The following is a 15,510-nucleotide window of genomic DNA, read 5'->3' on the forward strand; positions in this document are numbered from 1 at the left end:
CAAACAGTCTAAAGAATACTCTCCCTTTTGTTTATAAATTTCAGCAAATCTACCTCAAATAATGCAAAATAAAAATACAATTATTAACTTAAAAGACTTTTCTTCTGTTTTTAACAAAAAGGGGCTAAACTGATTTGTACAAGAATAATTTTTTCTTAGAAAATTTTGCAAAAGTATAACATTTTCAACTTAATAAAGTATGCATTTTACTAAGGAAAGAGCAAAAAACTTTATTAAAATAAAAGAGAACACTTTACTTGCAAAGTTTTTTTTCCATTGTATAACTTTCAATGTACAAAACAAGGTGATAATGAAATAAATAACTTATAATAAACAAATTATAAAGAAAAGTAACACACGTAAACATACATGTAAATAAGCCATCCAATATGAAATTCCAAATCAACTATCATAATTATACATTGTGTTTATGAACATAAAATGCCTGAATTTCTACTATTTTCTTTTTTGTCAAAGGCTATCTACCATATATATAACTAGTTCCAGTATTTAATAAATACAGTCAAAAGTTTTATTAATCCATTGCTCTGAATTACCTCCCTTTATAGCCTGTTACCTTATATCTGACATTGCAAGAGTGCTTTGTGAATTTTAATTATTAATGACTGCCTTATCTCTGTTTTAACATAAACTCTTTAAACATTACTGAAAGGCAGCTTCTCTCCTGACAGATATAACAAAATCAATTTATTCAAATGCATGTTTACCAAACTGCAAAAATTGATAAATTTGTGTTGAAATAACATGAATGCAATATCAATAACTGAACAGTAAACGTATGACTGTGTAAAACTTACTTAAACATTAGCATCCTAATAAAAGAAGAAGAAAGAAATTTCTCAATATTGCATACTATACTCTAGACACTCAATATGTTGTAGTTTGGTAATTTTTACTTTAGAAAATGTTTACAGTAAGTGTGACTTGGCAATGTGTTATTTAATCGGTCTGAAGTTACCTCCTTGTGAAAAGATTAAAGATCAAATAAAAAGTTTTAAAAATTTCAATATGATTGTAATTCTTATGTTCATTTTATATCCACCTAGTAATCATTTCAGTTTTAAAGCATTCCTGATTTCAAAACATGAAGAAACAATACATGCCATCATAAACTTAATCTCAAAAACCAATTGCTTGCTTTTGTAATGGGTGCACTATTTTTTGCAAAGTAAGTTCCATGAAAGTTGCATTCCATGAATTTATCTTTCATTGTAACACAACCCGATTCATTTTCCTATTCAACATAGAAAGCTGAAAGTTGTTTCACAACAATTCACTGTTCTGACGTCACAATTATTTTGTCATAGCGCCAAACGGCATAGCGGCACGTTGGAAAAGAAACCAACAAAAAAACTGGCAAATATTCGATGGACGTCATCAAGAATATACGTAAAAATCCTTGGTAACGTGTTAGAATCGGAATAATATATCTCATTTAGTGATTTACTTTTGAATAAAATCATTGTCGTTCAGATGTGTATTATTATATCATTCAGGCTGCACCCTCATGATATAATTCCTTTACATCTGAACTCCAAACAATGATTTTATTCAAAGACAAATCACTGGATGAGATATATTATTTCTTATTTTAACAATGATCCATTTGTAAGGATGTCAAGCATTACAAATTCTGCCATTTACCATGGTTGACAGGCAATCAAGTGAGAGAGCATTCTGACTTCAATTATAAGTATGTAGGAATGAAAATTAACAAGTCTTTCTTGTGGTTTATCTCTATATTTATCATGGTTCATTTTCCCCATGCTCAGATATTCAACCACTCATGCACACACACTCATAGTTCAATACCAAATGCATCTGAACTCTGAATCATGGCAAATCTGACAGTCAACCATATGAAAGCCCTTATCTTTCAATAATCAGAGTTGTTTCTATATATAACAGAAAATGAGCACATCACCTGAGCGCAAAAAGTAGATAACTGCATTAACCTAAAGAATCACCTATCAACCTTTTATTTTCAGGTGACAATATTCTCCTAAGGAAACATATATGGACAAGACTTAGTATGTATATTAACTTACTTTTTCAGTTCCTGCTTTTGTTTTAATCTATCTTCCTCCTGTTTAACTCTCTTTACATCAGCCTTCGTGTATCTTGGAGTGCTTGTCTTTGAGGTTTCAGTTCCACTAGCCTAAAAGTAAAATATTCTGATGTATAGTAACTATTTTCCACTACTTTTTATGAGGACAATTTATTACTATCATCCTTTTAAGAGAAACATTTGAACTCATGCTGTTAAGTTTAATATTTGTGTTGGGTTTATTGTTGAAAAAGCATCCAAGTGAAAATGGTAATTTTCAAGCTTCTCTCTGATAGGGAATCTTTTGGTACGCTCTGGGTATCTTTCTGGTAGAGATAAGCATCTAGGTCATTGAAGCCAGTTCACTTGCTTCCAAATAATTCATGAAAAGCACACAACAATGGCAGCTGATGTTGCAACCATATGGCTATTTCACTTTGTTACCGTTATGACTAATGACTTAAAATCACTTGCTTCTCACCTTGGTTATTTAAAATTTCGCTTTGAAGGAAAAATTATTTAATGTAAGGAACCTGTCCAGTTGCTTAGCGAAAGTACATTCTACCCTGGTGTCTTAACATAATGTTCAGAGGAGCACCTGGGTCTTCCACATCAATTATTGTTAGTGTAACTGAAAATCCAACAAATTTCATTAAATACCTATCAGAAAAACACACCTCAAGGCATTTCAACTAGTATTACTAAGAGTCAATTTGCTCACCTTGCTTCTCTCCGATGCTGCCGATGTAGATTTGCTTTTTGTCTTCTTTTTAGTTGAAGGTGCAGAACTGATGGAAGTGGGTGTGGTCGGACTAACTACTCTCTCTGATGTTACCTCGGTGACCAAGTCTGTTGTCATCTCCACCGGTGAACCTGGTGGAGAAGCAGAACCTGATGGAGGCTCCACAATCTTACGATCACCAATCTGTGCAAACAGTGGAATAGGATCTTTCATCACCTTGACCACTGACTCATGGAAACTTGTGTCATCTAGCAAACCTCTGAAATATACATATCCAATTTAAAGTACAATAAAACAGGATTATAAAACATTAATTTTCTTGATTTTAAAAAGTCTTCATTCCTATATAGTGCTGTGTATTGCAGTGTACAAATAAAATTGTTAAACCGCCATGTATACAATATTCAAGTTTAAAGTAGTAGCCTACCTATTTAAGACTGTAACTGTAATCTGATACTTTGTCAACCACTTAATTACTGACAGAAATGGAGTTTTGTAATGCCAAGTTCAGCAGTGCATTACAAACTGATTTATAAACACAGAATATACATGAGCTCCCCTGTGAAAAAAACAAATGTGACGAGTATGGATCCAGGTTAACCTGCTCATCAATCTGACTTGGATCCATACTACATGTATTTGCTTTTCAGTTGCATTTAGGTGCTGAAATTGAAAACTGATAAACAGTATGGAAGCAGGAATAAATAAACAGTATGGAGGTACACTAGATCCTTGCTGGCTACAAAGCCCTGACATTTGTTTTTGCACAATGGCACTTTCATAGTGACTGTGTTCAAATTTATCCTAGACAAAAACAGAGACATGGCAGAATTTTTTGTTCCCTTATTATTCAATCCAATTCAGAAATGTACAACGAACTTACATGGTATTCAAGAGAATTACAGTTATCTGGCTTAATTTAAAGGGATATGCCTACATATAAACATCAAAATCTATAAGCAAATGTTGAATACTGAAAATGTCATTACCACTCAGCCACAGAGGCCCCTTAAATGAGTTCAAATCTATCAGAAAAATACCAATTTACAAGCTAATTTAACAGTTGTTTACCTGAGCACATTAGCCATTACACTTGAGATAACGTCTGACTCAGCTATGCGGCATGGAACAACTTCCGGCCTCTTTGTTTCCTGCTTATGTTCCGTAGCCTTGGTCTGGTCCATCTGTCCTTCTCTGTCACTCAGACATCTGTAATATATTCATGCAAATTTAAATGTATTTGATATTCATTCAATTGATGAGGTTTTAATACACCATTTACAAACACATGATCTGGCTGTATCAAACCATGAAAGTAAATCCCAATAAGTGAGCCGCGCCATGAGAAAATCAACATAGTGCATTTGCGACCAGCATGGATCCAGACCAGCCTGCGCATCCGCGCAGTCTGGTCAGGATCCATGCTGTTTGCTAACAGTTTCTCTAATTCCAATAGGTTTTGAAAGCGAACAGCATGGATCCTGACCAGACTGCGCGGATGCGCAGGCTGGTCTGGATCCATGCTGGTCGCAAAGCCCCTATGTTGATTTTCTCATGGCGCGGCTCAAGTGTATGTTGAGTTTAGAGTCACATGGACCCAACTTATGTCACATGGTGACTTTCCCAGCTTTTTATGTTGGAGGAAGACCCTCTGTGCCCTTTCAGGCATCATTTTATCATGGATGAGCTTCTCGGTAGAACCACCAACCTTCTGTAGGCCAGCTGGATGGTTTCCTCACATGGAAAATTCCATACCCCAAGCAAGGTTTTGTACCTGCATCGGTGAGGCACCAAAGATCCGAGTCAGCAACCTTAACCACCTAGCCATAGAGGCAACTTTACAAAGAAAAAATAAAGTTTGTATAAATTGTATCTCCAACAGTTGAAATCCGAAACTTCATACTGAATGGTGAGATATCATGGACACATAAATAATGTCAGCAGTTTGTAATTATGTGAGCTCATCTTGTGAGGGGCACCATGCATTTCTATAATAAATGCCCTTTCAACTTGGAAAGCAGTCATCCAACACAGAGCAGTAAGAAAAATATGCAGTCATGTGACGTCAATGAACATTAATAAGTGATTCACTCTTGTTTTCAGATACTTGATTCAGACCCGACTGCGTGGATGCACAATCTATAAGTGCCATGTTGCTGCTTTAGAAAGTCTCCTTATAATTGACTGTCTTGTTACATTTTCTTGTCATTTCGGAGCATGGATTCCATTCAATTTTATAATACAAAAATTCAGCCTATGCCGGTGCTAGGGGTGTGCCGAGTGTTGTACATTTCGTTACCTTTTATGAACAGACTCAATCAAACCAAGTCTGCAATTTTGTTGCTTTGTTGCATTCTATACTTTCAAAGTATCTTTTAACAGATTTTGTTTATTGACTGTAATATGCTGTTACCTGGCTTATTGCTAGCATGTTAATAGCTATACTGACATTCCAAGGAAATTGATTTAAATCAAATGGTTTGAATATACATGTAACCACTATAAAAAACTCATAAAACATTACTAGTAGTATTTTCGACTTTTACGACAGAAAACAAATCAGGTTATTTAGTTTATTGTTATTTAGTTTAGGTCGATTGTGAAGCAAGTTCTACAACTTATATTAATCACTCTCATTACCTCATTCCTGATGCAATCCATCGCCATAAGTTAATTTACGTGCATGAAATAAAATGATTTCACATAGCCTTCAAGAAATGAAACAAACTGTATACCTGTCAACATAGAACTTCCTATGTTCATCTGGGAAATTAGTCTGGAAAGCACGAAGGTCATGTGTTCTTGCTGTTAGACCAAGGTGGAGTAGGAACGGAGTTGGCGGTTCTGGTTTCTCCCACAATACATCTTCCTTCCTGCGTACACGTTCACACTCTTCCTTCTCCTCATCTGGTGAAAGTTTACTAATTGGTGGTAAGGTCTACAGAATGGGAGAGAAAAAATGGTTTCAAAATAGTGTACAGATAAAATGGCTATTTTTCTTTCCATTAACTCTAGAAAATCTCTAAAACAGTGCAAACTGAGAAATATATAAAGAAATATGTCAAGAAAAACTGTATGTCATACAAATGACAAATTCCCTTCAGGAGGTATCTTTCACTCTATCTATATACATGTTTCTTGGAACATAGACAAAATCCTCCTGTAAAAAATCCCCCTAGCACAATTTAGCCAAGGCAGACAAAATCCTCTCTTAGATTTTTCCAACTACCAGTATATCCAAATTTTCACTTCATCCTGGTTAAAACAAGAGCTGTCTCCATAGGATGACACATGCCCCCGATGGCACTTTGAATGAATAGTTATGGCCGATGTTAGAGTTTAGGACCTTTGACCTACGAAGCTGGGTCTTGCGCGCGACACGTCATCTAACTGTGTCACACATTCATGCGTAGTTATTTTAAAATCCATGCATGAATGACAAAGATATGGACCGGACACGCCCATCAATGCACTATCATGAAAAATGACCTTTAACGTCTAAGTGTGACCTTGACCTTTGAGCTATGGACCTGGATCTTGCGCACGACACGTCATCTTACTGTGGTACACATTCATGCCAAGTTATTTGAAAATCCATCCATCGATGACAAAGATATGGACCGGACACGCCCATCAATGCACTTTCCTTTAACGTCTAAGTGTGACCTTGACCTTTGAGCTACGGACCTGGGTCTTGCGCGTGACACATCGTCTTACTGTGGTACACATTCATGCCAAGTTATTTGAAAATCCATCCATCGATGACAAAGATATGGACCGGACACGCCCATCAATGCACTATCCTTTAATGTCTAAGTGTGACCTGACCTTTGAGCTACGGACCTGGGTCTTGCGCGCGACACGTCGTCTTACTGTGGTACACATTCATGCCAAGTTATTTGAAAATCCATCCATCGATGACAAAGATATGGACCGGACACGAAAATTGCGGACAGACTGACAGACCGACGGACCGACAGACGGACAGACGGTTCAAAAACTATATGCCTCCCTTCGGGGGCATAAAAATACATATATTAACATTTGCATCACATTGAAAGTTGCAATTCTTCACCTTCTCTCACTGTCTTCCTTTTTTTTTCTTTTTTGGGTTGTTTTTAAAAAAAATCAAATGGGGGATATCTTTTCTTCTTTGATATCTTCTGATGTGAAAGATATAATGTATTTCATCAAAATAAAATATGACACACAAAAGTTAACCTGGCTGATTTATATAAAAACTAACAAATAAAATAATTATTGGTAACAAGTGGATGCAATTCATAACACTGTCTAAAAAGGCACTGAAAACAAATAAATGTAAGAAAATCTTTAAGAAGATCCTCTAGATGCATAAACTCAACTAGGCAAAACAATAACAGACTTGAAAATAGATAAAATTACATTATGTAGTATTTTACATACCCTGTATCTAGCTAGATCAGCAGATTCTGTAGTTCTTGCACCTTCTTCCAAAGTCTTTAGTCTGGATAGAGGACGTTCCTGTAAAATTAAAAGTTATTGGCTAAAATCTTTAAAAAAAAAAGGAAAAAATTAAAGAACAAAAAGGGAGATAACGACAAAATAATTAAAGATAGATAAGTTTGAAACAACTGCATTTCGTAATAACTGAGATATAGTGAAAATGCATCATAATTAACCTTAAATTCTCAGTAAAAGGGGGCATAATTCATGAAAAATTGGTGTCAGAGTTCTGCACTTTGTCTCACATGATGTGGGTGATAAGGTGGAACATCTCATTAAAGTTTGAATCAAATCCATTTAGTACGGTAATAACTGAGATATAGATTTCAGGACGGGACGGGATGCGACAGGACGCGATGTGACTTGACAAACTGACTCCTATATAGCCCCCCCCAAACAAGTTTGATGGGGGTATAATACTTTTTATGAAAATGTAAAAATATATGAACTTCAAAGGGTCATGATTGGAAGATTTTATGAACAAAAATGTGGTAGATAATTACATGACCATCTACAAGCTATAAAAACACTACAATGGCTATAACAATAATATATGTATCTGTTAAAAATGAGAAAAGAAAGGTTTCACTGTACAGAAAATTAAATTCATGGGTTCAATATCGTTCAACATGGCACTAAATTCACCAAGCTTGACATTTCATCACTGCAGATGCTTTTATCAAGTTCCCTATTGATAAACGTTTAACATCTTACCGTGACTTCAGGACTGCCAATACGCTTGTCGGCATCTAAATCGTTCTCGGTGATCGTGAACTCGTATTTCTGTCTCAACCTCTCATCGTCCCATTCCTTCAACTTCATCTTGTAGTTTCCATACTCTACCTGGTCTGTCACCTAGTTAAAAGAACATTTTCTACAATTTAGTTAAAAGTGACAATTTGAAGTGGATCTCAGGGATAAATTCACTGAAGGTGAGATTATCTATAAGGATTATTCTAATATTGCATACTGTAACTCATATGATGCAGATCTGCTGTGAAATGAATAAAATTTGTACAGGACTAATATTCATGTTTTTCCAGGTTACATCTATCCTAAAGTAACAGCTGTTTTTAAAAGATTTGAGTTTTACTTATTTGAAATGAAGACTATAAACAGAAATAAACCCTATAAAAACCTGCATTTCAAATTGCTCAAAATGTGTACGCTTAGTCAGCAACACACTGACTGAAAAAAAAACAAAAAAACTTACATTGAGACCTTGTTTTTTCACAATAATTTTGATCATTTTGAAATAGAATATTTAGTCCCTTGGAATTCAAAAACAAAAAGTCATTTTCAATGTTTTTCACTGGATTTACAAGTATCTTCTCTGAAAGAAAGAAAAGGATGTATGTACCTCACAGACAAGGTCAAGGTCATAGAAAGATGGCTGACCACATGCAATGAAGATGACTCGGCACATTTTTCCCTCTCCTGGATTAAGATATCCTCTGACTGGAGCAATAGATAAATACTGAAAATAGACAGCAAAACATTCATCTTTGTATAATTCAAAGAGTTTTACATTAAAAATTTGAAATGGAAAGTTTACTTACAACAATGGTGAATATATATCAGAATGAAAACACTGATGAATACAGGCCCAGTACTAACGTATTCCAGCAAATACACCAAATGTTAATTGTGCTAAATAACCAAAGCATTACTAGCTGTCTTTTTTATATTTTTATTAAAGTGTGACAGCTCTGGTCTACAAAGATTCTGCAAAAGTGCTTTTTGTTTTTTAAGTACTTGAACACAGGAAAGTTTAAGTGAATGAAATATACTGAGAATTGACAAATATTTGTGAGGGGCCATTTTTGTGAAATTCAGAGTTATGTTAACTTAATTAGTGAAAAGTAATGCAAAAGAACAAATAATATTCAAGTTTTTTGTATCTTTAAAATCAGAAATTCACACAATCATATTCCCATGACATAACCAGTTTTACAGAAACCAACCAATTAAAGGCCCACACAATGAAATGATTTAGCAGTTACTGTAGTAGAAATGGATGTTTCTGAAACAATATTAACTATAACTGTCCACATACCTGACTATCAGATGGACATGTGACATGCCATTCAAATGAAACTGGTCTATTTTTAGATCTGTTTGTAATGAATACCATTCTACGACCACGACAGAACAATGGAAGGTTGCCAAATGATATTCTCTCCTGGGACAAAAACGCAAGCTGGAAAAATAAAAATAAAACTTAACCTCATGTTTTAAGATTATTGCCTCAGGGTTATTCTAGGCAATAATTTAAGAACAAAGAATTAGACCTTAACAATCATGCTAGAAACACAATTATAGCTGGGAGAACACCTTTTCTAAATGTATAAATCTACTGTGAAATCATTTTTATTCGTGTAAGACGAATTTTCGCGTATTTCGCACTATGACCGATGCGCAAATTAAAGACCGCGCTATTATTAATCTTTAATTTCATTTTTTTCATTTCTAAAATTGAAACGCGCGAATTAAAGCCCGTGCGAAACTGTCCTTTTTCATATTTGTGCGAAATTTCATGCCAGCGAATTTAAATGATTTCACAGTATACTACATAAGATACACAGTGATTAGTTAAAAAAAATATATATAAACTAAATTCTCATAGCAAATTTTAACAGTAGAGAAAGAACATATTTCAGACATAGGCAGGCAGATTAAGATATAATTTTCTGGTTAAGCCTGTAGTGCAAAAATATAGTTCCTTAATGAACAAATATATAGAAGTACCTGTCCTGGAACTGGAACACTCTGTACTCCCGGAACGCCAGTCAGGTCTTGCTGGTCTGTCATCGGCATCGTATCTCCCATAATCCTCTTGTCATAACCGACACCGGTAAATGTTACAATGGCCGTATCACCATTATGTACATGTATGGGTACATCAACCTGAAATTGATAATGGAAGTATGATGTCCCAGTTTATCTGCACTATAAAACCTTTTAGAATTTAGGTACAAGAATTGTAACACAAGCGATACTGGAATTTCTGAGTGTATGACACGGTTTTCCGTTCCATGTCTGAATTCTCTGTTATTTGATCTCAAACAGTCAAATCTTTGGAAACTTAGCTATTAGGGGCATTATCTGACCAGTTCCCTATACAAATTAGTTTTACATCAGGTTTCTGTTCTCACCATGTGATTCAAAAACATAATGACCCAATACCTATATATTTTCAATAAATATAATCTTTGATTTCTACTCAAAAAAACTTAAAGACCATACAACTGACTTACTGTTGTGTTAGATAACATATATATTGACTGGCAAGCCATTCAATATGTGTATCGAAAATAAATTTTCATATTTTTTTCTTCCATTTTTTGTCACTTTGTGATGAACTATTGACTGGTCAATAGCACAAACTATGCACCAGAAATTTACATAAGTAGACATGAAGTAAAATGAATTTTTGTGTCAGTGAAAACTTTCAACCATGTTTCAGCAGTGCAGTAACATATGTAAGAGGTATAACATCACCCTCCTGGTTCATATGTAGCAAATAATGGTCTGAACTCCAGTATGCAGTCAATGAGCTTTGTTAATAATATTTGTAAGAAAATTCTCTGTGATCAATATAAAATGAACAGGTTCAAAATTAACTAAAAAAAAATTACCATATAAGTCTTGGCTTCTATAGGTGAAAACCTCCACTCAATGTTCAGTGAGCGGCCTGGTGGTATTTCACCAGTAGGATTCAAACATTCAAAGACAGGCTGGTCAAAGTTCTCCTGCTTGATCAGGTCCATAGGTGTCAGGTCAAACTGGTACTGCACTGGTAACGCACCTCCATTGTATAACTCATACACCTGAAAAAATCAAGATCTTTATGATAAGAAAAAGTTCAAGTGGAAAAAAAAATAAGTAGAGCAACAAAGACCTTAACAAATATGTTAGTTTCTCCTACTGTATTTTAATTCACATTATCACAATTTTAATCAGTTAAGAACATTAAAGCTGTTGATGATGGAGGAAAACACAGTGCTCCTTCAGGCGTTTTCAAGTCATGTGCTACACCCCAAATGAACCATTGACCTTCAATGAGCTAGTTGAATGCTTCTATACATTTGCTTCCTTACATGAATTAACTTAATCCACAGCAGTTAGAGGCCCTTTACATGATAATTTTAGAACTTACTGAAGTAGCATCATAAAACCATATCAAGCGAAATGAAGAAAATCACTCGTGATGTTAACAAATCAGGATCTTACCTGTTTAGGACTGATCTTTTCTCCGACAGGTACAGGTGTAAACATATGTTTACTGGATGGGAAATGAATATATCTTCTCTCTGGATCTACTGTCACACCAATAAAATTCAGCTAAAATGCAGAAGAAAACAGAAATACAGAAAAGCAATTAAATGAACAGAAAGTTAACCCTTATCATGCTGGGCACGATTGGTTCAGCCTTTGTGACCAGTGTAGATCATGATCAGCCTGCACATTCGTGCAGCCTGATCATGACCTGCACTGTTTGCCATTCAGTCAGTATCTTTTTGGCTAGAACCCATTTTAACAGTGAATGGTACTGTCTAAATTGAAAGATGGACAAGTTCATTATAGAAATTTAGCAGGGTAAGGGTTAATGAATGTCATAAGCTAAAACAATACAAAATTATGATGAATATTTCATGGACCCCTAACAAGTCAACAAACAAGTCAATAAACCTCTAAGACTCGAGGAGTGTGAAATAATCCAAAATTATGGCAGTTGCAGACCAGTTTATCTTTTTCCTAATTTTGTTAAATACATAACTTATAAGACATTAAGCTGGCAGAATCACACAAAGTACAAACCAGTATTTCTCTGCCCCTGGCCAACTTCAGAAGTACCGGTAGTCTGTCTGTTCCAGCCATAGTATGTTTGTACTGGAATGTAACAGTACCACACTCTCCTGGCTGTAACTGACCTTTCTTTGGTTCAATTGTGAACAGGTTATTGTCCATGACCTTCATCTGTAAAAAGGGATGTATGTCGAACACTATAATAATATTCATGAAAACTGTTGGCCCGCCCCTGGTTTACTTATGAAACAACAGGTCAAATACACCTACAGCAAGGTAGCAACTGAAACATGAGAAATATGTTGATGATAATATCTGAAGTAATTCTCTTCTTTAAATTCTTGATGATGATGTCATTTCCCCACCCAGACTGACACCTCCTTAAACTAGAGACTAACCAAATTATTGACAGAGGTATTTCTAGATTTAGCATTTTTGCTAAGGTCAAACTGAAACCATCAAACATAAATGACCTCCTCATATGAAAGAATTTCTACACACCAAGCAAAGTTTTCTCGACCTTAACCACTTGTCAGTGGAGAACCCTTTAAATGTAAGAAACTACTGAAAGTAATCGTATAAATTCAACAAAATGCCCTGTACACTCCAGCTAACAAAATATATATATATTGTACTTTAAACTCAAAGTTTACTCCAACATATTTATAAACATCAGCAATAAAAATGTAAACTAAACAATATATTAATATCTTTACCTCATGAAGCTCATCTTCATCAAATTCTCCTGTCTCTGCCCAGTATTCTAGCTCCATGTGTAAGTCAGAGGGGAACAGGAATGCCCTGCAAAGCAATGGTGTAATCAGAATAATAAAAATGTTTTCTTTTTAAAGGTATATTAAGCCAAAGTTTTATATTTCAAAATACGAACAATTATTATGCAGTACCTATACAAACTGAAATAATCTCAGTTGTGTGTATAAATAGTACTATGTGTTCAATATAAATTCTTACACACTCATAAAAGTAGGAAAATGCAGTGTGCATACACAATACCAATAAAAAGGCTGGAAGTATTTTTAAAAACTGACTGGTCCTAGATATTGTATTAACCTATTATTGCAAATCTTCATACAGTGAGATTACATAATTATTTAGAAAAATTTCAAATATCAAATACACTTTTATAGATCTATGAAATACGCTTTCATTTTTAGGGTAAAAATTCTCAAAGCTAGCAGTCTCATATTTTCTGAATAAATTTTACATTATTTACCATTCTGTAGCAACAGTTCCTGTATTTTCAAACATAAGGCTAACCACACATGGTTCACTGCCGAGTGGCGCAGCACTGAAGTTGAAATCCATGATGGCACGAGTGTAGACAGGAGGTCGCCGCTGATGACTGTGTCTTGTCTGTACGCTGTACATCAACTCTCGTGCTGATGGATCATTGTCCAAACAAACATTTAGGCTGAAAATAAATTATATTGAAATTAGCTTTTCATCCTGTGTAGATATCAATCATGCTTGTGTTTCATACTACAGCAGTAAGCAATTTTACCGTCTCTTTGTGAAACAATTAACATAAGCTCTGTAGAGCTTTTTTGAGCACCCCTATTTTAAGAACAGTTAAAACCAATTATCCCTTACCCCTGGCAATTTGCTGGTACCCTTTTACAGCTGGGTCTACTGAGGTAATCGTGATCAAGTGCCTTGCTTAAGACCACACTGCAATGGGAGTTACTTGAGCCAGGCAATGGATTTATTACATACACACCACCACAAAATTTTCTAAGAGAACTGTCCATAAGACAGCACGCCCAACTATTTGACAATTTATCAGTCCAACAAGAGTCATAACTTTTATAATATAACAGCTAGAACATGTATTTAAAATTGACATTGTGATGTAATCACCTGTTCAGAGCAGAAACCTAAATGCCCGGAGACAACACTAGACTGTCCAGCAAACACTAACTTTGTTACAGAAAACCCTTACCTGTCTAGAGAAAACAGTGACCACAGTTGTTTTTTACTGATGCCCACAGCACTACCGAAGCATCTAGCATCTGTTATAGACATGGTGGGGAAAACACCCGTTGCTAGGATGTGACATAAATGCTGTGGCTCTTGTGTGGAGTATCGGTCTTTATCTGGAACAAAATAAAGAAAATTACACAATAAAATACAGAAAAGGTACAAAAGCTCCGAGTGCTGAAATTAATACTTTTTGAAATCTTCCACTTCTTTCCCCTGTCATTGTCTATTACTGGAAAGATGACACTGATTCTATTTCCATGTCTGAGGCTTTAAAATCTGTATTTTGTAACATATCTACCTGTATAAATTAATTAAAATTTATCAAGTGGATATAAAGCTGCTGAGTGTATTTATAGATTGCTTTTCATCTGTGCATAGTATATATTGAGGAACTGAGTGGTATTCCCCAGTACCTTACCAGTACATACCGTCATTACAAGTACTAATTACAGTCAAGATATACCGGAGTATAAAATTTATTTAATGTATGTCGTGACAACTGACACTAGCATACTCATGAAAATACACAACAATACAGAACATAATAACATATTCTGTAGTTATAACAGGCTAAATCAGCCATTCATTCCACATTAAGTGATGTGATTTCAATAGAAAATATTAAAAAATATTACTAGTAGGTAGCTTTAAACCTGAGGAAAAAGTTTTAAGCAACTCTTTCTAGGTAGCATGCCTCTCTTAAGCAGGGTTATGTTTTCCCCTCGGGAACTGGTGTTATTTTGAAATTAAAAACAGGCAAAAATTCACATGAAAAAAGTACCATACAATACCTTCTGGAGTGACAAGTTGATATGAGATAGCAAACTGGTATGTTACACGTCTCACTGGTCTCACCATGGCGGAGATGACCTGCCGAGATCTTGCCGGTATAATACCTTCCATCTTATCCAGGTCCAGACCTGCAATAGCGAATTATATATATAAATTACTCCCATAAGATAGAAGATCCCTACCTTTTATTCTGTACATTCCATTTCATTCAAATTTTTTAAAGGTGTAATAATTTACAAATGCACTTGACTAAGATGCTATAGATAAAATCATTTTTCCTTAGATAAGTACTAATTGCAACAGAATGAGTGAATGTTAAAGGCAGCTCATCCTTCAGGACAACTTGCTTTCGAACAATCTGTCAAGCCCAGTACATGGAAAAAAAAACAAAAAAAACATTTACCTATCATATCAGATCTAGTCATCTCCTCTGGGTACGGTCCATCGAGAGTTTGGTCTATGGACAGTCTATAGTGTAAACTACAGATACTGTTGTTGAACAGTGTGATATGTTTAGACGCAGAACTTCCAACAATCACATCTCCGAAGTCGAGGTAAGCCTCTTCTGCCTGTTAGAGTAAAGAAAAACATTGAAACATTTTTCCTCATGTAA

At 35.0% G+C, this 15,510-nt stretch overlaps 1 protein-coding gene across 4 annotated transcripts in view; it reads right to left on the reverse strand.

Annotated features, from left to right (window-relative positions):
* The window catches only part of LOC123539491 (cilia- and flagella-associated protein 65-like), a 39,541-nt gene that overhangs the window by 1,713 nt on the left and 22,318 nt on the right, over window positions 1–15,510 (reverse strand). For all 4 annotated transcript variants that reach the window (XM_053530728.1, XM_053530725.1, XM_053530727.1 and 1 more), the window contains 17 exons: window positions 15,301–15,466; window positions 14,897–15,025; window positions 14,065–14,218; window positions 13,339–13,536; window positions 12,821–12,905; window positions 12,117–12,275; window positions 11,529–11,639; window positions 10,934–11,125; window positions 10,044–10,202; window positions 9,352–9,495; window positions 8,656–8,772; window positions 8,010–8,150; window positions 7,236–7,313; window positions 5,546–5,748; window positions 3,882–4,019; window positions 2,790–3,069; window positions 2,070–2,179 (listed from right to left, as the gene is read on the reverse strand). In XM_053530728.1, coding sequence (XP_053386703.1) covers window positions 2,070–2,179; window positions 2,790–3,069; window positions 3,882–4,019; window positions 5,546–5,748; window positions 7,236–7,313; window positions 8,010–8,150; window positions 8,656–8,772; window positions 9,352–9,495; window positions 10,044–10,202; window positions 10,934–11,125; window positions 11,529–11,639; window positions 12,117–12,275; window positions 12,821–12,905; window positions 13,339–13,536; window positions 14,065–14,218; window positions 14,897–15,025; window positions 15,301–15,466 — 2,564 coding nt within the window. The remainder of the gene's footprint in view (window positions 1–2,069; window positions 2,180–2,789; window positions 3,070–3,881; window positions 4,020–5,545; window positions 5,749–7,235; window positions 7,314–8,009; window positions 8,151–8,655; window positions 8,773–9,351; window positions 9,496–10,043; window positions 10,203–10,933; window positions 11,126–11,528; window positions 11,640–12,116; window positions 12,276–12,820; window positions 12,906–13,338; window positions 13,537–14,064; window positions 14,219–14,896; window positions 15,026–15,300; window positions 15,467–15,510) is intronic.

This window comes from Mercenaria mercenaria, chromosome 18 (assembly GCF_021730395.1).
Source record: "Mercenaria mercenaria strain notata chromosome 18, MADL_Memer_1, whole genome shotgun sequence".
Classification (NCBI taxonomy): domain Eukaryota; kingdom Metazoa; phylum Mollusca; class Bivalvia; order Venerida; family Veneridae; genus Mercenaria; species Mercenaria mercenaria.